At 42.0% G+C, this 27,445-nt stretch overlaps 1 protein-coding gene across 9 annotated transcripts in view; it reads right to left on the bottom strand.

Moving 5' to 3' along the window:
- Window positions 1-27,445, bottom strand: part of PLCH1 (phospholipase C eta 1) — a 209,147-nt gene that overhangs the window by 11,974 nt on the left and 169,728 nt on the right. For 6 of the 9 annotated variants that reach the window (XM_034664135.1, XM_034664133.1, XM_034664151.1 and 3 more), the window contains 8 exons: window positions 24,963-25,070; window positions 16,668-16,829; window positions 11,562-11,633; window positions 8,631-8,725; window positions 7,303-7,400; window positions 3,711-3,890; window positions 3,512-3,619; window positions 2,410-2,534 (listed from right to left, as the gene is read on the bottom strand). In XM_034664135.1, coding sequence (XP_034520026.1) covers window positions 2,410-2,534; window positions 3,512-3,619; window positions 3,711-3,890; window positions 7,303-7,400; window positions 8,631-8,725; window positions 11,562-11,633; window positions 16,668-16,829; window positions 24,963-25,070 — 948 coding nt within the window. The remainder of the gene's footprint in view (window positions 1-2,409; window positions 2,535-3,511; window positions 3,620-3,710; window positions 3,891-7,302; window positions 7,401-8,630; window positions 8,726-11,561; window positions 11,634-16,667; window positions 16,830-24,962; window positions 25,071-27,445) is intronic. The other 3 variants (XM_034664140.1, XM_034664159.1, XM_034664166.1) reach the window with 1 other exon arrangement.

The raw sequence follows: 27,445 nt of genomic DNA, 5'->3' as shown, positions 1-27,445 counted from the left end.
AGATTACTTAAAAAAATAAAATCTTAAAAAAAGAGAGAGAGAGTATATACTGTGAGTTCATTTACATGAAGTCTGAACACAGACAACATTAACCTGTTATGATAGGGTTGGTGTTTGATATGGGGAGATGGGAGTAGGTATTTACTGGAAGGGTGAATGGAAGACTTCTGGGGGGGTTCTCAGATGTTCTATGTTGATCTTGGTTGCATACAAATTAATCAAGCTATGATTTGTGCACTTTACTGTATTTAAATCAATTGTGTACTATTATGTAACTCAAAAAGGATCAAAAAATAACAAGATTAAAAAGGAATCAATAGAAAAAATGAATGTTTAGTCTTCCTTCCCACGTTCCCCACATTCCCTCCCCTCCAGGAGGAGAGACCCTGCTTTGTTGGTCATTCGTAAGCTCTCTTTTATCATGTAATTTATGAATAAGAAGCAATGAAAGATTGAAACCTTAAGAATCCAGAAAGAGCTGATCTAGAAGTGTAAAGGAGAGAGAGTTATGAAGTCTGAGAAAACATTTTAGGAACTTGGAAAGTAAGGAGAATATGGAGTATTGAGGGGGGCTTCAGGGAATAAGAGCTAGAAGTATGTTTGAAAAACATGTTGAGTACATTGGGTGGATACACATATTTTTTGTTTACTAAATAAATCATGAAGTTTACTCATTTTCAATTAATCATCTGATGCTAGAAGTTTTTCCTTTCAGTAAAACCCTGTGCTAAACCTGGACCATTGGGTACCTCAGATTTTGGGGGGCAGGTAATGAATATGACCTTTTGTTCATAAGGAAATCAAGAAGACCACAGGCTTGAAGAGTAACTTTCTGCTTCAAAACCCGGCTCCCGTGTTGCCCTAGGCAAGCTCTGTACCTATGTTTCAGTTTCCTCATCTGCAAACCTGAGACCCCAGTGTCCACTTCATCAGACTGTAATCTCCATGAGATGCTGGAAGAATGGAATTGGATGGTGGCAAATACATTTCTTTTTATTCCTATCATGAAGAAGCAATCAGGTAAATTCAAATTGAAGGACATTCTGAAAATAACTGGCTTGGACATTTTGTAAAATGTCAATATCACAAATAAGAAATCTAGACAACTGTTCTAGGTTTTAAAAGGATCAAAGAGAATGACAACTAAAAGCAATGTGTAATCCTTCATTGGATCCTGAATACATAAAGAAAAAAGGAAAAAAGAAGAAGCTATAAGGACAATTTGGGGACAACTGGAGAAAACGGAATATAGATTTTATATTAGATAATATTATTATATCAATATTAAATGTCATGATCATATTGTGGTTATAGAGGAGAATGTCCTTATTCTTAGGAGATAAGTGCTAAAGTACATAGGTATTTAGGGGTCAAGATGTCAACAACTTATTCTCAAATGACTCTACGAAGAAATGCGAATGTATGTGTATATATGTGTATTTAATTTTTGAATTTTGTTAAATTTACTTCATATACATACACAGACATATATACATAGACACATGAAAGAGAGAGAAAGCAAATCTAACAAAATTTAGAAATGTTATTGGTGAATCTAGATGCTAGAGATATGGCATTAATTTTACTATTTTCACAATTTTTCTGAGGTTCAAAAATCCTCACAATAAAAAGTTTGAGAGAAACAACAGGAAGTAAGTCTTCATTTTTGCAGACAGTGAAGAAAAAAGGAAAGAAGGGGTAAGGATACATTTTCTGATACTGTCCAAACAATTACTCTTACTGCTAAGAGGAGGACAGAATGGAAGCAGGGAGACCAGTCAGCTGCAGGTCTATCTCAGCAGAACTGATGAGAGACAATGGGGGTATGGATTAGGCTGGAGGCAACAGAGATGGAACAAATGATCCCATATGAAACTCCTACTTTCTGAGTAGTAGGACTCGGTGCCATCTGTAGAAGTTGAGAAGGAAAGTGATGAGAACACCGGTTTGAGGAGAGAGAAGGCTGGAAATAGCCCCTGTGGAAAATGGGATTGAAAGCTGACAAGGTGAAGCGGACGATCACATGGCATCATGGGTCAGCTGAGATTTGCAACAAAGAGTTTATGGTGGAGCCCAACAGCAGGGCTGTGTGGTGTCCCCAGTCAACACTCAAGATCCAAAAATGCTGGCTTAACAAGTAGGAGTAGCAAAGAGCCTGAGGTGACAAACCACTCCTGAGAGGAAGGACATGGCATGGCCTCCAAAAAAGATGGTGCACTGCATTCCAGAAGGAACTGTCAATGCTTTGCCAATAAGTCAGCTGATATCTGATGAGCTGAGGTCAGTGCTCATTTACAAACACATACACACACAGAGAGAGGGAGAGAGAACTCTGAAGATATTTCAGACAAAATGTAAACACAATAAAATAATCATGTAATTAACCACTTGGTCCTACACATGGCTCACCTCGCCTCGGTCTCCAAACATGGAGTCTGGAGGTTTGGGGAGTTGCTGTCCACTGATCACTTTCAGGATGAGCTGCTTTTTGGGGTTGGCAGGAAGTGGATCACCAGAGAAAGGGTTGAAAGTACCTAAGCCAAGTAAAGCAGAGGTTAGAATCTGAGGTTGGGAACATGGGAACACACACACACCCTTCAAGCATGCAGAATAAAGAAACAACAAATGCTGAATTACTACAGCGTTTCTTGGAGCAAAGAAATGATCCCATAACCGTCAGCGTGGCTTTTACCTGAAGGCAATGCCAGCTGGCATTTCTATTGCTGTGGCTTTTGTTAGACTCCATGCTCCCAAAGGCAAAGGAATGGGCCAACTTAAAGTGTCTGTGGTGCAATTATCAATCATGGCTAGGGGGAAGAGAGGCACTTTCTTGGAATGCCAGTAGTGTAGAGAAGAGCACTTATGTCAGATTCAAATAATTTTCTAACACAAACTATCATAGGTGTATAGAGTGAATAAAACCAACAGAAAGAAGACCTGAACCGAAGTAAACAGCAGAGCAAGAAAACATAAAATCCTGAAGGCACATCTGACAACACTTCCTTACCTGAATTGCTAAAAACCCAATGTGGAAAATTTTTAAGAATTTTTATGAGCAGAACCAAAAACAAGTGTTTTTTGATCTAACACTACATTATCTTTTCCTTTTTGTTAGCACTGTTTTATAATTGGACTACGCTGACTTAAAGGGCTTGATAAAATTGTTTGGGGTGGTATTTTAATTTTGCTAGTGGGTTTCAGACTCACTGAAAGATAGGGCTCAATTTATAAGTAATGCTCAGTGAGTACCATGCTGGGGCACTGGGTCTCAGACGATAATCCATTGCCATTTGTGACCCTCTTTATGTGCATAACTTCTCAAGAGAACATTCTAAACATCATACTCCCCGTATGTTAAATAGCTCTGACAAGAGTTCTAATTTACATGCTAACACCTTCACCTGTCTATTTTTAAAAAATCATGTTGCAAAACACTGACGTATCACATTTTCCAGAGAGCTCCTTCGGTACAGTGCTTGCAATCAGAGGTGACTCTGAAGTGAACACACACCTTTGCACATCTGCTGGGGTTTGAGGACGTAGCCACAATTGCCATTCGTCTTGAACTTGGCTCGATTTAATTGCATCATTCGCCCTTCAGACTGGTAGTTCAGTGCCACTGCGCAAGTTCAAAGTTTGAGAGAATTAGGCAAGACAGCAGCATGGAAGCAGGACATAGAGAGAATTGCTCCTTCCCGAGGCATACACACCTAGCTGGCAACCTGCGTTCCAGTAGGGCAGAGGGTTGAAGTTACTGGAATCAATGCGGTAGGCGGAAGGGTAAATCCTCGTGAGCTGCTTTTGGTTATAAATCATGAACTGCTCCGATTTCTGCTGAACCACCTGATGTGCTCTTGTTTCACTAAATGATAACACGTTTCCTGTGGTTCCTGGCAGTTTTTAATAAAGAAAAAAGAAAAGCGAGAACCTCAGTCAAGAAAACACCACTCACAAAATACTTTTTAATACATCAGATTATATCCATAATAACATGCAGGGCAAAAGAGTGAATTCAACCAGAGTGGGAGTAGCTTCCGACGAAGAAAGATCCATAAAACCCCATTCTTGCAACACTTGAACCATTTTGAGGTCAAATCTGAGCTGCTCATCTTACAAGGATAACTGCCTATTTCTGAGTCCCATGTTCGCCCAAGAATTCAATCATCTCACTTATGCATGTCTATCTGGCTAGTATGAAGAGGGCTGGCAGGAAAATTATTTTTTAGCGGCATGATTCCAACAGAATATCTTTGCCAAAGACATAGACAGTCATGGATAAATAAAACTATGTAACTTATTACTAAGTAACTTATTCCTGATAAAAGGGAGACATTCATTGAAGGCATTCATCTAAAAAGCACACATGTGAAGCACATATTAACTGATAGCATTCAGGGTCCAAGAAAATAAAAGACCAATTCCAAAGGAGAAAAACTGAGTTTTAATGTTAATTTGAATAGAATTATGAAACCAGTCAAAAGTTATTTGGGCAAAAGGAATAATAATGAAGAAAGATTTTAAAAGAGGATTATAAAAGAATAAAATCTCAGAAACAAGAACAATCATCAACTATCCATATAAACCATGGGAAAAAATCAAGCGAGGTAAAAGCATAGGAAGCCTGTATGAAAGTTTCTGCTTGGACTACCATCAGGTGGTGTTAATCCAGACCAAGGCAACACCAGCTCTGAGGGTCAGGATGGAGTTAACCTCCAAGTATTCCATACCGCACCCTTTTCCCCCAATCCCGTGTCTATAATGCCCCTTACCACTCCTACACCTTCACCAAACATCCTCATCCCACCCCCATAACGACCGCTCCTGTGTCTTCTGGACCTGCTGGAAGAAGCCGGCCCAAATAAAGACCCAAACGCGCCCAGAGCCTCATTCCCATTCCAGTGTTTACTCTGACGAGCTGAGAGTGTGTCTGAACCCAGATGGAGGGACACGGCTCATGAAGCCAAGGAGTTGAACTATCTAGTCTTACTGGGCCAACTGGGCCTGGATTGTATCCACCCTGTGCATGTTCATTGGAGCACACAGTCTCCCAGGGCCCCAGCTGTCCTCAGGACTGCAGAACCGTAGACAGTAAGTGCCGGCCAAATGACTAACAATTACACTCTGAAGATGCAACTTGGAGAGATCTTAAATGCAAGATGGAAGCAAAGAAATTACCGGTTTTAATCTGATGATTCCCCTCACATACACTCTTTCCTTATCACGTATATTTTATTGACATACTTATTAACATAGTTTACATTTGTCGAGCAGACTAAACATAATCTTACTTGCAGATTTTGATGAGTAATGCTTTAAACATGACAGGAGAAAATACGCAGTCTTTTTGACAAGCCATGGTCAGGCGCAATAACACTATAATCAGTGCCACTGTTTTGTCTGTCTCTCCACATAAATACATACACCACATTATCAGTAAGATGACCTTGCTAATTAGGCATATTATCAATTAGCATATGAATAGTTTGAGTTGCTTTGCATTGGGATAAGACACGCATTCGTTATTTATTGCTCATTTTGTGGCTACACACACACACACACACACACACACACACACACACAACCAAAACTCCTTAAGTTCAAGAGCTAAAGAGTACCCAACATTATTTTCCATTAAGCTAATAGAATAATGGTTTTTTTTTTAAGATTTTATTTATTTATTTGACAGAGACAGCCAGCGAGAGAGGGAACACAAGCAGGGGGAGTGGGAGAGGAAGAAGCAGGCTCCTAGCAGAGGAGCCTGATGTGGGGCTCGATCCCAGGACTCTGGGATCACACCCTGAGCTGAAGGCAGACGCTTAATGACTGTGCCACCCAGGTGCTCCCAGAATTATGGTTTCTTAACGTATTTAATAGAAATTATATTCCTTGGGGCACCTGAGCGGCTCAGTTGGTTAAGCATCCAACTCTTGGTTTTGGCTCAGGTCATAATCTCAGGGTCCTGGGATCGAGCCCTGTGTGGGGCACTGTGTTCAGTGGGGAGCCTGCTTGATGATTCTCTCTCTCTCCCTCTGCCCCTCCTCCACTCATGTTCTCATTTTCTCTCTCAAATAAATAAATAAATCTTTTTAAAAAATTATATTCGTCTAAACCAAACACACCTTTCACTCCATTAAACCACTCACTGAGTTTATTTTCTAGCTATGGGAGGTTATTGTAAGGACAGTTTCTCATGTTCTTGCATGTGGAATTAATTTTATTTTCTTTTTAATTGTCTCCATTTGAGGAAGGCATCAACACCAAAGGTAAGACAGAAAAAGATACATTTGTGGAATGGGAAAACTAAAAGAGAGACCTGAGAAGAGAGTCCCAGAGATTTGTTCCAGACATAAGACTCAGCACAATGTTGTTTTTCCTTCACTAAGATTTGTTGGAAAAATGAGAGATTTTTCATTTACATTTCACGTCCACTAAAAATAAAATTAGATTGAGGGGCGCCTGGGTGGCACAGCGGTTGAGCGTCTGCCTTCGGCTCAGGGCGTGATCCCGGCGTTATGGGATCGAGCCCCACATCAGGCTCCTACACTATGAGCCTGCTTCTTCCTCTCCCACTCCCCCTGCTTGTGTTCCCTCTCTCGCTGGCTGTCTCTCTGTCTCTGTTGAATAAATAAATAAATAAATCTTTAAAAAAAAATAAAAAAAAATAAAAATAAAATTAGATTGAAAAGCCATATGACTGGAGTTTATTTTTCTAAGTCAGTAACTGAACAAAACAGAATGAGAAGGGAAGAGGGTAAAGGGAAGAAAAGCAGCTAGCAGGAAAGTCTGGGATAAGAACACTTGTGACTAGGATTTCTCAACGTAACATGATGCGAATAATAGGTGAAAAAAAGTGAAAGGATCAGTGCTTCTGAAATTCCTGCTCTTTCCGTTAAGACTTCAATCTGTGGGTTAAATTATCTTCATCAAAGTCAAAGTTCCCAATGACAAAATACGAGACTTTTTGAGGTGTTACGTTAGCTTTCTTCTTTCTTCTGGTCATGCACACTAGGAACGTCCACCTGTGACCTGGCCACCAAACCAGGTCAGGTCTCCATAGTTCACGCCTTCCGCAAGACATTGTTATAACGCAACTGTCTTTATATAACAATGAAGTCTTCCTCTGCCCAGCCAGTCAGGCTACCACGGTAATCAATATGGCCCCCACGTGAGTGAGGCCTTATACTGGCATCAGTTTCCTGACACGTTCCAGAAGTGTGTGCTGATGATCTGATTAACAAACGATTAGTAAACGGCTGACAAAGGTCAAGAATGTTTACCCAAGAAGAAGAACTCTCTCCTTACCATCATCCACAATGTCCTGGGCCGCCACGGAGTTTGTATACACCACCAAGTCAGAGAGCTCTCGGCAGAGCTTCATGGTTTTCCTGCGGTGACCCAACCTGTGACATACACAGTCAGGACTCATGTCATTTACAGCTGGAAGACACTTGGGCTTCTGGTTACTCCACCTTCCCTACCTGCTCCTAATGGAGCCAGGATTAGAACTCACTTATGAGTCCGAGTTCAGTTCTCTTTCCACCACAATACCCTACTCGTGTGGTTTTATTCACTGCTCCTCCAAGAATCAGTGTGTCCTCGTGTATTTGTGAGCTCTGTCGTGAAGGGCTTGATGGCCACTGTTCCCCAGCTAGCGAGTAACACCAGAATTCACCAGGCATCTGCTTCACTTTGGCAGGAGAACCCGGACTCCTATTTGAGAACAGTCACAGCAGAGGTCTCCTGGAAGGTGATCCCATTTCTCTTATACCCTTGACTGTAACTACATACTGAATTTTCTGTGCCCTAAGGGTAGGAACTACACATCTTCTCTGCCCTTACTAGTTACCATTTTATGTATAGACATTCTGCTGAAGTGAAGCTAAAAATAAAATTTAATTGAGCACTAAATGTCATCCATTCCTACAAGACCTCTCTACACTTCTAATTTCATTTGATTTCAGTCTTTCAATAAAGGCACGGGTGTGTGTGTGTGTGTGTGTGCGCGCACGTGCACTTATCTATGATATAATTTACATTCCTCTGTGACTTCACTGTATACACAAGCTGTGAGGAAATCATCTTAGTTGGCTCAAATTCTATTGGCAATAATAAAGAAAACAGCAGCTAATATTTTTGAGTGCTTAGTTAATTGGAACAGGGCTTATCAGGCTAAGTAGTTTAATTCCTTTAATCCTCACAATGACCCTAAGAAATAGAAACATATGAGAAGCCTAACTCATCCCATGTTAGCGGTGAAGGAACAAGAGTTTCAAGTCTGGCTGATTTCAGATATCTAGCTCTTCACATGGGCTCATCAGGCATCTTCTCCTTCAGTCTCCTAGGAGAGACCCCAGCCTGGCTTCTGTGGCCCCTCTCTCTTCGCTGAAGAGACCTCTTCCCTGACCACTGCCACCGCTGGCACTAAGGAAGAGCTCCCTGTGTGCCAGGCGCAGTATAAGTCCCCTCCACGCGTTATTATCTCATACCCAGTTCCTCCTCCCACGTCCTGCTGCACTGAGCACTTGACCTTGTGATCCACTTCTCTAGACACATGCAACTAAAACAGCCAAGCCAATGGGAATGGAGAGGCCCCGGGAGTCTAAGCAAGAAACGGGGAGACTCCTTCTTACCTGTATAGCTGGCCAGTCTCCTTGCCGGGATTCTGCTGTGTGTCCTCTTCGTCGTCAGTGCTACATGACTTAGACCGTGAGTTTGTGGTTTTCTGCTGGAAAATCACAACAAGCTTAACAACAAACTCACTGCATCAGGGACATGTACAACATACAGAGAACGGACTGGGCGATATAATATACGCAAAAAGGACAATTACTTGGAAGGAAATAAATGAACCAAATATTGCAGCTTGCCTTCCCATTAATACCAAGCATGTCTATGATCATAATTATATTCTAATACTAAGGCAAAACTGAGGGTTTCTTGATGTAAAACTGACCTCTAAGCCACAAAAGATGAAGGTTTTAGCAAGACTATTAGTCATGCATTGAAGGACTCCATGAGCAGCAGGGTCACAGTTATAATATCTTATTTAGGAAATTCACTGTTCCTGCTGACTTATAAAAGACAGATTCGACAAAGAAGACAAGTAGTAATTTTTTTTTATGAATAACTTTTTCCTGCTTTTGATTAGCATGCACTCAAAGAACTATCTACGTCGAACTGCACTTTTGAGATTTTGACCCATTTTAATTTCTATCAACAGAATAACAATTATTACCCACAGGATTCAGGCTGAAAGGCTGCAGGACTAAAGGCTGTCAGAAATAAAGACATTTTGGAATGACGCAGTCTTATCCCAACACATTAGAGATAACCCCAATATATGGCAATACGTAACAGAAAAAACAAATGACGGGGAGGGACCCCGTAATTGCACAAAAACAGCTTCCACAAACAAAGGTAAGGTCTTTAGAGAGTACCCTGGACATCTGAGGCCTGCGGCTTAGAAAGGAAAAGGGAGCCCATTCCCCGCGTTACCATGGGACCACATCACCCTGCAGATTTTCTCTTACTCAACAAATAAAATGGCAAACCACACTGCTGGCATAAACGCACTCAAGTCTACTGCACTGACGGCAAGGCGCCAATTTAGTCTAGAGCCTGCTCGGGTGCTACTGGTGTCTTGAGAACCTCGAGCGCATGGTGTGGGAACGCTAGCATCTGGTGTTCTCACGTTCCAGCTTGGCCTCTCACCCAACGGGCAACTGGCCAACCTCTCCAGCTTCCTGTTGTGTTTTTTAAAAGGAAAGGACAATAACAACTATTTTAAAGGATTATCGTTGTGATGTTTAAATGAGACAGTGCGGAAAGTCATTCTATAAGCTACAGAATATTGACATTCAATATAAATACTCTTCATATTTATTAAAATAATCCATAAATAGTCTTGTGGACATTCATTCTTATGAGTTGAAGTCTAATAAGTTTTAGTTCTACAGTAGCTAAACTATTCCTTCATCTTTCAATGGCTGCATAATTGTCCATTATGTGAATGAATCTTGGACTGAAGAAGTCTTTATGGGTGAACATTTTGGTCGTTTTCAATTTTTTATTATGATGACTACTTTGTTCAACCTTTTAATAAATTATCCTAATGATGGAGTCAGAAATTCCAGATAAGACATTCCTTAAAGTACAAGAAATGGCCTTATAGAACTTCATGCATAAAGTTTACCACCCAATAATTGATTTCTTGTATACTATGTTTTACCTTTTTATTGAAGTATAGCATACATTCAGAAAAATGTAACAATCTTAAGCATGGTTACTTTCCACAAAATGATACCACCCAAATGAGGAAATGAAGTATTAACTGCCCAAAAGCCTTCTGATTCTCGGTTCAGTCATTACCTCCTCCCCAAAGGTAACTACTATCCTGACTTACACCTCAGAGATCTTTTTTGCCTATTTTTAAACTTCATATAAATCATACCAAAATGTAATGTACTATCTTGGGTCTGGCTTCTTTTGCTTAATGTCATGTTTATAAAGATATTATTGCATGTAGCTGTAATTTTGTCATGTCATTTTCATTGCTGAAACAATATTCCTTTATGTAAATACGCCACGCTATTTTGCTGAAAAATATTCCCTTATGTGAATACACCACAATTTTTACTCATTCTATTGTTGACAGACATTTGAACCGTTTCCTGTTTGTACTATTACAACTAATGCCACTCTAAATATTAGGTATGTGTCATGAGGCTGAAACACAACAATGGAACTGATAAGACATGGTGCATAATACGGCTTTAGTAGATACTGTGAAAGAGCGTGGAGTAGTTGCACAAACACACACTCCCATTAACCGTGAATAAAGTTCGAATTGCTCAGCATCCTCGCCAGCCCTTGGTGCTGTCAATCGTTTCATGTCTGCTATTGTGATGGTTTTATATATATATATATGGGTATATATGAAATCTCCTCATCATGTAATTTGCATTTCCTAGAGGATTGATAAGGGTGAGCACCTTTTCCACACTAACCACTTGGAAATCTTCTTTTGTGAAAGGCCACTTACACTTTTGCCCATTAAAAAAAAAAAACAAACTGTGGGGGCTCCTGGGTGGCTCAGTCGGTTAAGCATCCAACCCTTGGTTTTGGCTCAGGTCATGACCTCATGGGTTGTGGGACTGGGAGTCTGCTTGAAGATCTCTCCTTCTGCCCCTCCCCACCACTTGTGCATGCTCTCTTGCTCTCTCTAAAATAAATAATTTTTTTTTTAAATTATGGTATCTTTTGTATTGATTTGTAAGAATTCTTTATGTATTCAGGATATAAGTCCTTTGTCGGATATGTGTATCAAAAATATTCTTTCCCAGTATGCAACTAGCTTATTAAGTAATAATAAAGAGAATTTCTTGAGAAGTTCTTAAATTTTAAAGTAGCTTATCAATCTTTTTCTTTTCTGGGGTCCTGTTTAAGAAATTTTCAAAAAAAGAAATTTTCAGTTATTCTAAGGTTATGACGATATTGTCCAGTTACTTTCCAGTCTCTTTAAATTAATTGGATTATGCACCTTCGTCACTCTTACTTCATACCTTATGTTTTCCAAAGTTGGTCATGAGGGATCGTCCATGTGATTTCTTTCCATTTGCCTTCACATCTGGATGCTGAGTAAATAAAACATAATATGACTATTTCTCTTCCTCGCTTGTGTTTTGGCCTTAGTGCCGGTGGAATGGCAGGGGAACCCTCTCTGCCTTAGGTACAACAAGCAGATCCCATTCATTTTCTTCTGTTCCATAACTTCACTACCCCAAAAGTTGTGGAGTCCGCCTCAAGAGAAGGAGACACTGGACTGGAGAGACGTGGGCACCAAACAAGAGACAGCAACTGCCAACCGCTTCCCCAAACTGGTGTCCAGGGTCTCTCAGAAATGTGCAGCTGTGCCGGTCCCTCCAGTGCCTGGTCACAAGACTCTACACAGCACAAGATGCATTCTTGTGAATGCCCGGAGTGGGGATAAATCATCTTTAGTTAAAAGTAGATTAAATTTTGAAAAATGGCCAGAAGTCTTTAAGAGCCAAAAAATTTGTTGACTAAAAAAATCATCATCATCATCACATTGATTGAATACTGTTACTTGGGACTGTAAAACATTAAAAATAAATAAAACCCAAGTGCATCTATTAGGTAATAAGATTGTTTTTGTTTGTTTAAGTAAACCACAGCAGAGCTTATCTGTTCGTTGAAATTAATTCCCTCCGCAGTGAGCGTCTGGAAGAGGTATTGCAGCCTCTGAAATTTTCCTCATGTGGGTTAATTTTCCAGGCCAGAGGTCGCCTCACTCAAGCCCATCTCTGTTAGGGGAAAGAAAGGCCACCCTGCCAAAGGGGTTTAGACTCTTTCTCAATTGTAATCCCTAAAAATATGTATTAGTTGGTTCATGGCTAAGAACATGGTATAAGGAGAAATGGCATAAGGCCCCATCCTCCTAGGCCTTCTGGCTATACAAAGAAGAAGCAGAGATAACCATGTAAATGGAATAAATATGGGTGAGCAAAACTACTTAAAATCCAAAGGCCAGGGAGGCATTGACGTATATCTATAGAGACTAATCAAAGATGTAATTGGGGGTGGGGATGGGGAAAGATGAAGAATTGACTGGGGAAAGAGACAGTTCAGAAAATGCTGGGGGGGTGGGAGGGGCTTTACAGGGTAATTTCATTTGACTGATTAAAGTCTATTGACCGCCTTCGAAGGTCACTGAAGCTGATCATTCACTGTTCAGAAACCCTGGAGTTAAGAAGTTAGCCAGATACGCTCACAGAACTAACACTGCTTTCTACTTAGAAGACCCAATTCTGACACCAAGTAGCTAAACGTCCTTTGTCCATTTGTTCCCTTCCCTGACCTCAGTTTTCTTACCTGTGAAATGGTAGAAGAATGGATCAATTAACGTCTGAGTTCCTTTCTACTTCGAATAGCCCACCTACCAGTCAGGGGAGGTGTCATTTATCGCCCAAAACAAACCCTTCTGAGAGTGAAATGAGGCACTTTTAACAATTACGCTGGGACAGTAGGTATAATAGAACAGGGCTGTCCCATGCAAGCTGAAGTCATCCTATTTAGTGGACGCCTCCTACGCCCCAAGGCTTATGCTAAGTGCACTATACATATTCTTATTTAATATATACAGCCACGCTCAGGAAGAAGTATGGTTAAAATCCCATTCCACAAATAGGAAAAACTGAAGTACAGTGAAGTTAGATAATATGCCCAAAGTTACAAAACTGGTCGGTGATAAAACAGGGGTTCTGTGTGGCTCTAAATCGTCTCTCTGGCTTGCTCTCCCCCAACTTCTCCCATCTCACACGACCTCTTTATGTAGAAGGATAACACACGCAACTATCTGTCTCCAACTTGACCTCTCCCTGAGCATCAGTACCACGTTTTTTATTGACTCCACGGACCAGACACTGTGCCAGGAACCTGGCATGTACATGAGGGCAAGGGCAAGCAAAAGAGATGCAGACTCTGTCCTCACTGGGCTTGCAATCTAATGGTGGAGACAAATGAACACACTGTAATAACACACTGTAATAAGACTGCTGGGGAGAGTGCAGGGCACGGCAGGATGGCACGGGAAGGCCACCTACCCAGACTTGAGGATCAAGGAGGACTTCCGCAGGAGACAGGTAAAAGCTGAAGCTGGAAGATGGTTAGACCTTTTCTAAGTGAGATGAGAAGGAGGAAGTGTGTGCTGGCCAAAGGAGGAGCAAACACAAAAGCCAAGCGCTCTTGGAACAGGGTACCTGCTAGGAGACAAGGGAAGTAGGGCGAGAGTGTGCTTGTATGCCTGCGCGCTGTGGACAGTCAGAGCGGGAGCCAGAGCATGGAGAAAGGGTCCGATGGGCTCTGTCTTGGAGGGTGAAGGTCACCCTCCACACTAGGAGGAGACTTTGAATGGCTTAAAAAAAGACAATGGCATTATTAGATGCCCATTTCTGAAATACCACTATGGTAGTGGGATAAATGAGAAATCGGGGTGGGTGGGACAGCAAAAGAGCAGGAAAAGTCTGCTTAGGGAATAATTACGGCCGTCCAGACAGTTGCCACTGATACGTAAAAAAAAAAAAAAAGAAGTAGATTTAAGAACTCCAAAGGACAGGCAAATTTCTCGTGCCTACTACGTTCTTCTCGCCTGAAGGATGAGCACTTCAGGCTTCTTTTACTTCAGGCCCTTCCAGGGGAAAGAGAGCACAAGGACACAGTGCTGCATGGCCGAATGACAATCCAGCAAGAAGGACGCTGAGGGACACGCGGCCCTGAACCAACAGCCCATCCGCAGCCGTGGCTCTCAATATGCATGAGTATCCAGCACACACGGACTTATCTCCGCAGTCACTTGTCTTTGTTTGCCCACTGAACCCAAAACCATGTTTAAAAAATTAACAGCAGTGTTAAAAACCTCAACACTTCACAGCCTGGTTTATTGAAGTCACAGGCTCCACATAATGAGTCTAATTCATTCTTGTGGTCACCTAGATTGAATGGAGAGTGAAAAATAAGAAAAAGTGGGATGGTTTGCTCCACCACATGTTGGAAATTTGAGATCCCTTGCCATCTTACCTGACAGGGAACTTATCACTAGGATTTCTTCCATGAATAGCAAAAGAAAGATGGGTTTAATTTGTTTCGTCCCAAATCTCCAAGACCTGCTGTGGCCTATCCAATTGGAATGATCTAGGATGGAGCAGAGACTTCTCCAAAAGTGTCCGGGGAAGTGCCTGGCCCAGGTTAGCCAATGAGAGTTAAAAGAACAAGAAGCAGAAATCAAGGTGAGCTAACCAATTTTATAGACATTTGTATGGTTAAAAAGGGTGAAGGGAAAGAAGCTATTGCTATTCATAGAAATTTTTAAGAAAATTCAGAATTGTATGGGTATTAAGGAGGGCACATATTACATGGTGCACTGGGTGTTATATGTAAATGAATCATGGAACATTGCATTAAAAACTGGGGATATACTGTATGGTGACTAATATAACAAAATAAAAATTATAAAAAAGAAAAAGAAAAAAGAAAAAAAAAGAAAAAAATTGTAGGAGCAACGGTAAGGGCAGTAATACTGTAATTTACATTTCAGTTGCCTCCTCAATATTCCAGTCTGCCTAACACACAGTGTCAGAGGGGTTGACCTTGGCACCACTTCCAGGGGTAAGTTCTCTGGCATTAACAAGCCAATATGATCCCATATCCTTGGCAAGTTATCGTTCCAGGGAGGACATGGACTCAGGGCCACGGTGATTAGGTTAGGCGTGGGTATATGAGTTAACTGCCCAATCTGAGCTCAGCACAAACTCTAGAGAGTAACCACCAATGCTGAGTCGTCACTGAGATTCAAGGGTGGTCACCCCATATGGTCCTCCCTCTGCCTGGGGATTGTGGAGTCCTGGAGGACCAGCGGGAGTAACAGGGAAGTCTGTTAGCTGAGCCAGTGACTGCACGCATCTCCTCCAGGTCAGAAAAAGTGTCCTCAATGCCTTGCAATGATAATATCAATACACCCACCCTTTTCCTTCCCCATTTCTGATATTTCTATTAAAAAGCAGAGTTAAAGTCTCAGCCAGAGTCCAAATCATTCATTCATTCAGCAACTCCGTATGAAAGTTGTACTAAGGCCCAGGTACTATAACAAGTCAGAAAAATAATGGTTATTAAGGCTGGCATGGTTCTTGTCTTCAAGGAATCTATAATCTAGTTGAGAAGACATATTGAGCAGATAATTACACATGTGTTAAAAAAAAAAAAAAAACTTCAGAAAAGAGAAGCTATTACAGGCTTCCACGGACGATATAAAGGGGATAACTGACCTAATCCTCGGTTGAGGCAGGACTCATTTGGGGCATTGCACTGAAGCTGGAATTTAAAAGACTAAAGTAGGAGTCGGCAAGAGCAGAGGTAGGAATGGAGTGTTGAGGGCAGAAGGAAAAGAACGTGAGGAAGACCATGACATACAAACAGTTGTGGTTGGTGGGACAATTGTGGGAAGCAGTGTGACAGGGAAAATGAGAAGATCTGAGAGGTAGACAAGGATGCAATGACGCAGGTCCTTGAATGCCTGGTTAAAGAGCTTGTAATTTATTCCAACCGTAATGGGAAGCCACTGAAGATTTTTGAACAGTAGAGTGACATGGTCAGATTTACATTTTTAAAATGCCATGCTAATTTCAGAGTGGAGATCAGACTGAAGGAGGGCAAGAAAGGTCCAGGTGACAGTTGACATGGGCCTAGATGAGGACCCAGGCATGGACACAAGAAGTGGACAGATGGAAGACGAGCTCAGGAGGTCCAGTCAATGCAGCAGAGAGGACGACCGGCTGGGGAGAGGTGGGGGTGCTGCACGTGGTGGGCTCGAGCCTTTTCTCCCAGCTAGCAGGCACAGGCCAGATGAGCCCCGGGCCTCTGTGGTTTTTCCTGAGGGTCCCGGTGAAGGAGTATTTGAATTACTTCTAACCCTGCCCGTCCACTTTTAACAGTTTCTCACATCATTTTGCAATAGGAGATTTTCATTTCTCAAGCAATATGAGGAGAGAAACAGAAGAAATTGGAGAATTTCACAAATGACAAATGATCAGAAACAGAGAATGAGGTCCTTTCTTTTTCCTATTGAAGGACAAGTACAAGAGGGAATTGTGTACCTGTTTCAGGTGTGCATTTAAGCCTTCATGCGTGGCCTTCAGGAGAGCTCTCACTGTGAAACTATCAGGATCTTCTTTGTCTCGAATTTGAGATTCTTTTAACAGTGACTCCAGTTTTTTCCTTATGAAAGACTCCACCTGATGCTCGGTGGTCCCATTATTCTGCAAAGAATTAAGCAATGGAAATTATTTCCCTTAAGAAACACAGAATGAGAACACAACCCTCACTCAAGCCAACATTGCTTCTATAATTTGATTACCATTCAATTACCTGAAAGAAGTTAAGCACATTATACCATTTTGGTCCTCCCCCACACACACACGCTGATCCCCCCAAATAATGATTACTATGACTATATTCGACCCTTGAGAACCTTATAAGGTCTTATTTCAGAGATGCAGAATCTGATGTTCAGAGAAATTAAGTTGCTCAAGGTCACAAAGCTAGTAAGTAGCTGACGCAGAATTCAAACTTAGGGCTCCTAAATCCTTCCCACCAGGCTACGCTGCACTTTCAATAGAGGGAAGGGGAAGGGGAGTTTTTGAAAACTAGGCTTTCTATATCCACATAGGTAAATTTTTTTAAAAAGATTTTATTTATTTATTTGACAGAGATAGCCAGCGAGAGGGAACACAAGCAGGGGGAGTGGGAGAGGAAGAAGCAGGCTCATAGCGGAGGAGCCTGATGTGGGGCTCCATCCCATAATGCCGGGATCACGCCCTGAGCGGAAGGCAGACACTTAACGACTGTGCTACCCAGGCACCCCTACATAGGTAAATTTGAGCAAAAAATATGCTATTTAAAAAAAAAAATCACTTCCTTCACTGAGGGAGAAAGAATGTTACAGAAATCTCTAGGATTGTTCTGAGATAAAATTTCTTTCCTATCTCTGATCCCAATGTGTAACTAAAGGGAACTCACTACTGACCTGTGCCGTGATTTGTCATTAAAATCACTTTAAGATCACAAATAACTTCAAATGTTTTGGATAATAAAGCTATGCTCATGTCCAGATGACAAGTTAGGCAATTTTTAGGTGATCCAGAGACACAGATTTCTAGGCAGTTTTCTAGTAATGGCTTCTATTTCACAGAATCTGGTAAGAGAGGAGCCACATAAATGCCCTAAGGGGATAACCTATCAGAATAGGTTGCTGACATTCCTGGTATTAAAATCACATGCATGAATGTCCTTAATATATCTGGTTAACAAGGCACCTCACTTCAGTGAAGGCCCTCAGGTCCTGCAGGAGATGCGAAGATGGAAAAGAGCTGATCTGCATGGATGGCAATGCCTGCATAGATGCTAGAGAGGCCTACAGAAGCACGGACGGTCAGTACAACAGCAGTTCTGAGAGGGAGCACAGCATCCCTGCCCCAGTGACCAAGAAGACCCCCAAGAAGAGGAGGAAAGGTCTGGGGCTCTGCAAGTGCAATGGAGGGAGGCGCTTTCCCGTCATCCATAGCTCCAGCAGAGGTTTGCTAGAACACAAGTTCACGGAGAAGAGGACTGGCCAATAAAGCCAGAAATGTACTTTAGGGCCAGAAGGTTTAGAGGTCCTTGAATGCAAGAGGTGGGGAGCTGCTGAGAGCCTCTGGGTAGCTAAGTGTCTGAGTAGTTAGTATTTTAGAAACAGTATTAACCTGACAGCATGTGCAGAAAGAGGACAGGGGAGAGGAAAAGCCAGACACGCTGGTTCCTACTACCAGCACAAAGAGCCTAGGCCAGTGTGCCAGGAAGAGATTTAACAAAGAGGAGAGTTGGAGAACAAAATTCATTTTGCATACAACAAACCCACTGAGCTGCCTGCCATATGCCGGGTGAGAAACACGAGTAAAACACAACCCCACTGTCACAGATCTTTCAGTGTCACGGAGAAAACGGACACATGAATGGCTGACTACACAAGCAGGTGTAAGTGACAGGAGTAAGGAGCATCACGGGCAGACAGAGGAGGGGCGCCTCTCCCAGCCCTGGGAAGGTGGGAAAGACTTTCAAGAGCAGAGGAAACCTGAACCAAGCCTTAGAAGCTCATTTCCTGTGGCTGCTGTAACAAGTCACCACAAATCTGGTAGCTTCTAACAACAGAAATGTATTCTCTTGCAGTCCTAGAGGCCAGAAGTATGAAATCAACATGTCCACAGAGCTAGATTCCCTCCTGTAGGAAAAGCTCCTCCCTTCTTCTTCTAATCTATGGTGGTTCCTAGTGTTCCTTGGCTTGTCGGCGTAACTCCAGTCTCTGCCTCTGTCTTCACGTGGTCTTCTGTGTGTCCCCTGCTTCTGCTGTGTCTCCTCTTCTTATGACTGAGGACACTCGTCATTGGATTTTTAAGGCCCATTTGTTTAATCCAGAATGATCTCATCTTCGCAGCCCTAACTTAAAAACATTTATAGAAACTCCTTTTCCAAATCGGGTCACATTCCTAGGTACCGGGGGTAGGGCTTGCATGTATCTTTTGGTGGCCACACATCAAACTCCTATAAGGAATAAGGGTTGATAATATGGCAGAGAGTAGAGTGACAGCATTCCAACATGAGTGAAAGTGCGGAGAAAACAGTATCAGTAAGAACCAGTAACCATATGAACGTGGAGAAAAAAGCACAGGGAAATACAGAAAAAGCAGCTAAGACTGTCTATCATGCTAAGGTTCACAAAATACGGTCACATAATGACCCCTCATTTGAGCTGCCCAGTGCCCTTTATGGTAGCTGCTAGGGTTAGCCACATTTAGTCATGACATAAAGGCAGAAAGCTCAAAACTTGTCCAAACACACATGCCTAGGAAGTGGCTGAACAGGGACGGAACTGAAGACTTCCAATTCGAAATTCTGTGTCTATTTCATCATATAACGCTGCAGTTATCCCTCTAAATACTATTACAGAGAAAGATAAATTCTCAAGTCAAATTAATCACGAGCAGGCTTATATTTTGACAACCTATAGGACATCTGGGAAATACATCCCCACAATCCCTCTGTGGGAAAGAGCAGGTTTCACTTAAGTTCAGAAGGAAGAGAATTCCAGGTGTCCAACTCCCAACACATTGGTTCAAGTGACCCAGAGCCTGGGAGGGGGCACGTCTGTTGGGAGGACCTAAAGAGAAGGCACGTGAGCGCACCCAGCATGCCCAGGTCACACAGAAAGCCCCGAATAAACCTCAGTTCCCTTCCCTGGCTCAGGGCCACACAAGTCAGAGACAGTGAGGAGACAACTGTGGCCGCAATGCCCAGACACTTTCACAGGCAGCAAAGCAAGGCTACATGTACAAAGCCCGGCCGACTGGTGCTGGAAATAATGAAGGCTTAATACAAAGGCTCTAATTATTCACTTCACATCCTCCAAACGCTGGGAGTTGCTGAAGGAATGATATTACTGCCTGTTGATCTTTCTCTTCTCTCTGATTTACAGCACGAGAAAATTAGCAGCCGTGGAGAACACATATTAGATGTGTGTCTGAGGTTTCATTAATGTGCTCTCATTCGGTCCTGGAACCCAGGAGCACTACTGAAAGAAAGCTGAGACAGACACTTAGCCCTGCAGCCTGTCAGCTAGTGTGCAGCTGCAATGGGGACCACAGCTGAAAGCCATATGCATCTTGCGCTTTTGTGCCCTGAGCCAGCGGCAGAGGAAGGATGCTACACCTGGGGGGAGGGGGGAATGGGGGGATGGGTGTGCAGGAAGCAGCCCTTTAATATGGTTGGGAGTAGTTTCCACCAGAGAAGAAATCAGGGTTCCTAATTCCTGCTTCTGAGAAGTCAATTTAATCTAGGAATATCTGCCAAAAATAGATAACTCATACAAACACATTCTTGTTTTTTCTCCATTGTGAAATTGAAGGACAACCGGAAAAGCAGAGAGCCAGAACCAGGGCTACCACTCCAGGCTGGGAAGCAGCAGGAGAGGGGCGGGACTGGTTGGGAGGGGCTGCCCTTTAAAGAGGGACCCTCTCAAACAGTGGTGCTCTACTGCCACTGCCCTCTGGAACCACGGGGGAGGGAGGGGGTTGGGGGGGGTGTTCCAAAATCCCCAACCTCACCCCAGACCAATTACGTGGGAATCTCTGGGCCAGGACCTGGGCACTGGGATTTCTGAAAGCTCTCCTGTCATTCCAGTGTGCAGCCAAAGCTGAGGACCTTTACTTTAAAACAAAATAAAACAAAACACTGGACTATCTCACCATCCCCAAATGCCTTTTCCCTGCCCCCAGGCTAAAATGTGGAGCCAGGAAGGATAATGCATTAGGCACCCTTTGTGAGGGCCTTAGAGCTTTCCAAGCCTGGTATCTGAAGGTCCTGGGCTAAAGAACAGCTTCTCAGCGGTTCAAGTCTGTGAAGCGCTCCTGTTCCCTGTCTCCTGTGTGCTGCTTTACGAACTCCCTTAGAACGCACTCTGCTCAGGGAACAGCTCGGGACCTACATTAGCAATACTTGTGCTGCGACTGCTATTCTTGTTACCAACAATATCTACTATTTATTGAGCACAAATCATGTGTCAGGAGTGGGTCTGAGTTCTTTACAGGGTGTGAAAAAGCTGTTCCGTGTTCCTGTACAAGGTCTCATTTAAAACTTGTCGGAAGGCTTAGTGTTTGTGGGATGAGTGTCACATACGAGACAGAGAGCTAATATTTGTGCCTAAGAGGCTGGCTGACTATAGATTCACAGAGCACAAGAAAAAAGACAGCGAATACCTCAGTGAAGAAGAAAAAAGCCACTGAAGTCGAAATACAGGGGTGCAAAGTCTGTAAGTCACACTGACATTAGAGGACCCCGTAAAGATGAATAACGGTGAGTTGGCCTCACTGAATCAAATCAGTTAGATAACTGTACTGTGGTTGAAAGGAAGCTGTCCCCTGTGTCTTTGAGCTGTGTGATTCTTGAGTCATTGAACAACACACTGGCTTTTCCATGGGGCTCATATATCATGGGTCAGATTTTCTCTATGGCTGAAGCCACAAAATCATAGGAGGCAGAAGCTTAAAGAATTCAATTAATTCAACAACAGAGAGACTTTATTACACAAGCAAAAAACTTTCGGTGTGGTTTGAATCCCTTAGTTAAAAGTCCCAGTAGGGGTGCCTGGGTGGCTCAGTTGGTTAAGTCTCCAACTCCAGCTTAGGTCGTGACCTCCCGGTCATGGGATCGAGCCCTGCATCGGGCTCTGCCCTCAACACAGTCTGCTTCAGATTCTCTCTCCCTCTCCCTCCTGCCCACTTCTTTCTCTTTTTTCTCTCTCTCTCAAGTAAATAAATAAAATCTTAAAAAACAAAAAAAAAACAATTTAAGAAGTCACAGTAGACCAGGAGGAATAAGAGGCCCTGTGTGAGGGTCCCACCTCCCATTCTGCTTCTAACACCAGGTAATGCAGGGGAACCTCAAGTCTTGCTTCTGAACTTTGCATTTGCTGTCTCCTCCGCCTAGAATGTTCTTCCCCAGGTATCGGCATAGCTAACCCTTCATGACTTTCAGGTATTTGCTCTTACATTATCTTCCCTGTGAGACCATTTCTGGCCATCCTATGGAAAACTTCCGCGGACTCCTACGTGGTACATATATGCATGCCCACGCACACATGCCCACACACGCACACACACTTTCTACACTCCTTCCCTCCCTTTTAGAAAGATTTATTTATTTTTATTTTGGAGAGAGAGGGAGAGAATTCTTAAGCAGACTTCCCACTGAGCTCAGAGCCCACATGAGGCTTGATCCCCAACCCTGAGATCATGATCTGAGCCAAAATCAAGAGTCGGTTGCTTAACCGACTGAGGTATCCCTCCCTTCCCCTTTTTTCCTTTAGCACTTATCATTGCCTAGTACTTATACAGATTACTTGTTTGTTTTATTTCTTATTTATCCTCCTCTTCTCCTATTAATGTGTAAACTTCATGAAGGCAAAGATTTTATGTTTGTTTATGGATAGGTGCCTAACACCGACAACATGATGGCTGCATTTCCAAAAGGAGATGCTCAGAAAAAATGCATTGAATACGCCCATGAATCTTGTGTAAGCCTCCTGAGAGTTAGCGATCTGGTGTTCATGAATGCTAAGCTAAAATTTTTATTTATTCCAATAACTCAGACATAATTTGTAAATCTAACCACATTCTGTTAACTTAAAACTGAGGTTAAGAACTCCTCTAAGGTAATTATTGGTTTCACATAAGCTATGCACAATACATCCTCTTTTGCAAAAATGTGATCAGGCAATTTACTCGACACTAGATAAGGCATTTGAGCCCTGTGCTGACAATAAGACTATGAATTGACTGATTACAGAATAACACTTTGGCTTTCTAAACACAGCATCACCTTTTCTCAGAAGAGCTCAAAAATAGGGAAAAAGGACTCAAAAAAGTGGAGTAAAAACTTTATATATTTCCAATAGAATATTCGTTCCTTTATGTATATTCTCTCCTGGAGTCTAACAAAGAGATGCCTGGAAAACCTTATAATTCAGGCACACTTTGCTTTTACTAAGGCCCAAATCAAAGAATCCAAATGAAAGATCATATCTTTATAGAATCGTGTTCTGAACTATCTACCTGTGTGGCTTCCTAGAAACCAACGAGGAGATGTTGAAGATGGGGGGAATCAGCTGGATATTTTCACAGGGGAAGTTAGTGATTTGTTTCTATAAAATGACAGTGAACTCTCCTTTGTAATTACAGATACTTAACATAAAAAGTTAGGAGCTCACCGATATTAGAAGAAAAATTCTGTAACTGGGTGGATTTCGAAACCAGAACAACTTGGGTTTTACTCAGAGCAATAAATGGCTACACTGTGATGGAAACTAAATTCCACTACTCATTTTCCACTAAAAATAGCATTCCCTAACTATGTAACTGAGTCAAGCCTCTCTGTTCCCTGTTTTCAAATGACAGACTACTCTGAGGCTGGCAATCAAGAGATTTTGAAAATAAGATGTAAAGATAATGAAGATCAGAGACCAAAATTTGGTTTCTAAAATAAAGCTTAAAAAAACAGAGCTACATTATCCAGAATTGCGTGTTAGTAATAACAAAAATAGTAAATATCTAGAAGGGTAAGAAATAAACTATTTAATATATTAACAATTTTGCTTATGTAGATCGGCTTAGGTTAATTTTCTGTGACCATAGCCCTATTAGTGGTATTTCATTGAGCTAATATAAACTATTAAAAGACAACAGATGAATATAGACGCTAATTTTTCCTTTTCAATTCAAGCTGAATCTTTCCCACTTCATCCTTTTTAAAGTGCATTAAAGCCAAGAAAAAAGTGTCTACTGAGAGGTCAGCTGTCATTACACTCATGCCCACTTTTTAATAATGCTGGTTCCCTTTGATAACTACAGGAAGCCATATTAGTTACCACTATTTCAAAGAGAATGGACTGTTTTAGCAATGTAATAAATGAATTCAGGCCAATGATGCAAATTAGAAGATTTTGTACAAAATTTCTGTTTTTCAGAGGGAAGAATAAGCCCTGATCTCTAGAAGAATACCACTTTTCCACAGAAACGAAATTGCAAACCCGGTAATAAACTAACGTGAGGGGGTGCTACTCTCAGCCTGTCATGTGACCCGGACCATCATGAGTTGCAGAGGTGGGGGAGGGGCGAGAATCCTAGCCCCGCCATGAAGAGATGAAAGGAGCAGCTCTCTAAGCTCTACGTTTCATCTAGGTTTGCACTTGCTTTGGATTACCTGGCTAAATGATGCTTTTCTACAAAGGCAGCTCGGTGATCTAGGACAGGGTTCTGAAGCATGGTGCAGAGAGCAAACTATCCTATGCCACTTTATCCAAGATGCAGCAAATCAAAGATTTAGCCAAGAGTCCCATTTCTGTAAGAGCTTGGAAATCCTCTGATCCAAGATACATTTTCTTTGGGCCAGGATGGGCATCCTTAGAGAAGCAGACCACGTACAGCTGGGTCCTGCAAGCCAGCCTTGACAAGCAGCAAAGTGGGGCTGCTGGCAGGAGGCAGAGGAGAGAATGCTAAAGCCAGTTTATTTCATCAAAGACCGTGACATTTCCAACAGCAATTTGAGTTTTGACCAAGTTGCAACAGGAGAGGATTTGTCCCTAGAGGAAGGGTCAGATAGGTTAATCATGAACATTTCTTCCAACTCTAAAACACAAAAATCCTTGACTCAATGAGCATCTGAGTGTCTATGTGCCCCAAACCAAAGAAACTTTCAATAAATATCCCTTTTGCAGCACAACCGCCATACTGTAGGGATTCTAACACAGCAGCAATTTTTACTGCAACGTGTTGAGGGTGCGAATTGTAGCCAAAGCTGTAACTCACATAATGGAGCCTGAACTTGCACTCATCTTCAATGTCGTCCGCGCTGTCTTCGTCAGAAACTTCCCCCTCTTCTGCATCGTCCCCAAGATGGTAAGGCAACTTCTTGCCCTGAAATGGAGCAACACACGCAACTTAAAAACAACACTAGTGTAGATGCCTGCTGTCTGGGGCAGGTCCACCTGATTGGTAGAATCCAGATCATGTGCCTACACCCTGGCTCCAAGACGCTACAGAAGCAAACGTCCAGCATTTTTGGCCACTATGAGCGGATTCCTTAAAACACAGGGATGGAGGAGGATGGAAGGATGTTCATATCCCTGGCAGCCAAAACTAATGATAAATTTCTAAATATCATCCCCGACTGCTATCCAGGCTGATGTCCTCTAAACTCAAGCCCTCGTGACTTTTGGATTCCAGCTCTCCACACCATCGCTGGCCTTCTTCAGCACACTGGATTTTCCCTCACCCACTCCCTCCCTACACAGGATCTCCAGCATACTCAGGTTTTCAAAGAACTCTCTGTCCCCTATGTTCCTGTACCTTCCCTGATACCCGAAGCTCTTGACCCTGGGTCCTGAGCACAGTGACAGTTTCAAAGTTGATTAAATCATTTACATAATGAAAGCACGATCTATATTAAGACTCCAAACTCTTGGGGTTTGCATATTTAAATTTTTCTTCTTCGTTATTTTCTCCATCTTATAGAGGGTCGTTTATAGGATTAAAAGGGTGAGATTTAATTTCCCTTTGTACTGATACGTATTATACTCCTTATTTGTACAATTGCTATCTGCAAACTAAAAACTACACTTTTTTTCTCACACGAACCTGTTTAGAGATAGACGCACATATGTGGATATATACCTACCTATAATTCTAAGTAAATGTGGCAGAACATTTTTTCATTTCCTCCCATGTATCATTAATAACGAAACAGCTCAGAATTAAAGTATTTATGTCTATGTATTATTATAAGCCTTTCCTGATACAGAAGGCTTCTATAAAATGAATTTATTTTTCTTTATTTGAGAGGGCACTCTAGAGTCGCTATGTTAATATAGCAGCACCAGAAATAAGGTACTCAGTTAAGCAGTAACCAGACACGTTCAGGAACATATAGACGTCAAGTTAACGACCGCCTTCATTTATTCACCACTAACTACTTATTCGGGGTCTCTGTTTTGGGCACAGTGACAGACAACCAAGATGGACCTATACACGAGACATTTAAAATGTAATGACAGCAATTCCCTCTTTTGAAATAGAACAAAGCCAACATATGTTTTCAATGTAAAGCAGGACAGAGCTAACAAACACGAGAAGTAACACCCACAAGGAAGGAGTAACAATCCTTGAATGGAAAGACTTCTGCTACCATGAACTGTAACCGTGATGGGTACGCAGTGAGGAGCAGATCGGACAGCCGCACCCGGCTGTAGCTCCCTTCATGTAAGTGCGGTGCTGGCCGAGGGAACAGAGAGCAAGCTGCTTGCTCTGAGCATCCATAGGTGTCCTAATTTTCCAACCATTTAAAATTGAATTAAAAGACATGCGGATCTGGGGATGTACTGTATGGTGATTAACATAATATAATAAAATTTAAAAAAAAATTTGCACAAAGAGAAAAAAAAAAAAAGACATGCGGGCCATATTTTTCACCAACTCTCCCACATTCCTGGTTCTCAAAAGATAATTTATCCAGGCAGATAGGAAGAAAAGCAATGCAACAGAACACTGTTTCTTAATGCTTCTTATCAACAGTTACACCTAAGGGAAATTATAGAATAAATTAAGGCAGAATTTAATACGACTTGAGGAACTTAGTAGTGGTCCAGTTGATGTAAACGAAGAATGGCCAGGTGTCTCTTAGGGGTCTCTTCCTAGTCTACAGACTATTGCAGGCAGGAGTTACCAAGAATTACATTAATTGGTCCACGATACATGGAAATATTGCAAGAGACTGGAACAATAGCTACCGCTCAGCTCCAGGCTTCATGACCCAAAGCGTGTGGTAATGACTATGATTTGCATCTGTAAAAAGTAAGACGCTTGGCCCGGATAGTTACAGTTTCTTTCAGCAATAAGAGTCTAGGGAAATTACTAAGTTTGTTATTATTTTTGTTCAAAAGCAACTTTTTATTTGCTTTTCGGGAGATAGGTGTATATATATATATAAATATATATATATATATGGTTGGAAAGTATGTGCATTATAATTATAATAATAAACAATTTGTCCATCTCTAAAGTGGTAAGGAGCCACTAAAATGGTGCCTTCTGGACCAAAGATTGCTCCTAAAGGAATGTAGGAAAATCGGTTCCTTTGCTTTTGCTTCAAATGGAAATGCATTGGTCCATAGATCTGGGAGATCTCCTTAAAGTCTAAAGAATGTTGTTACTAGCAAATGAACCTTAAATGCCTTGAAATGCTTGCAGTTCACTCTGTTGCCACTCCTCCCAATGAGTGCCTAAGATCATCTGGT

Source organism: Ailuropoda melanoleuca, chromosome 1 (genome assembly GCF_002007445.2).
Source record: "Ailuropoda melanoleuca isolate Jingjing chromosome 1, ASM200744v2, whole genome shotgun sequence".
NCBI lineage: Eukaryota > Metazoa > Chordata > Mammalia > Carnivora > Ursidae > Ailuropoda > Ailuropoda melanoleuca.
The sequence above is the reverse complement of the archived record's forward strand: the minus strand, read 5'-3'. Positions and strand labels throughout refer to the sequence as shown.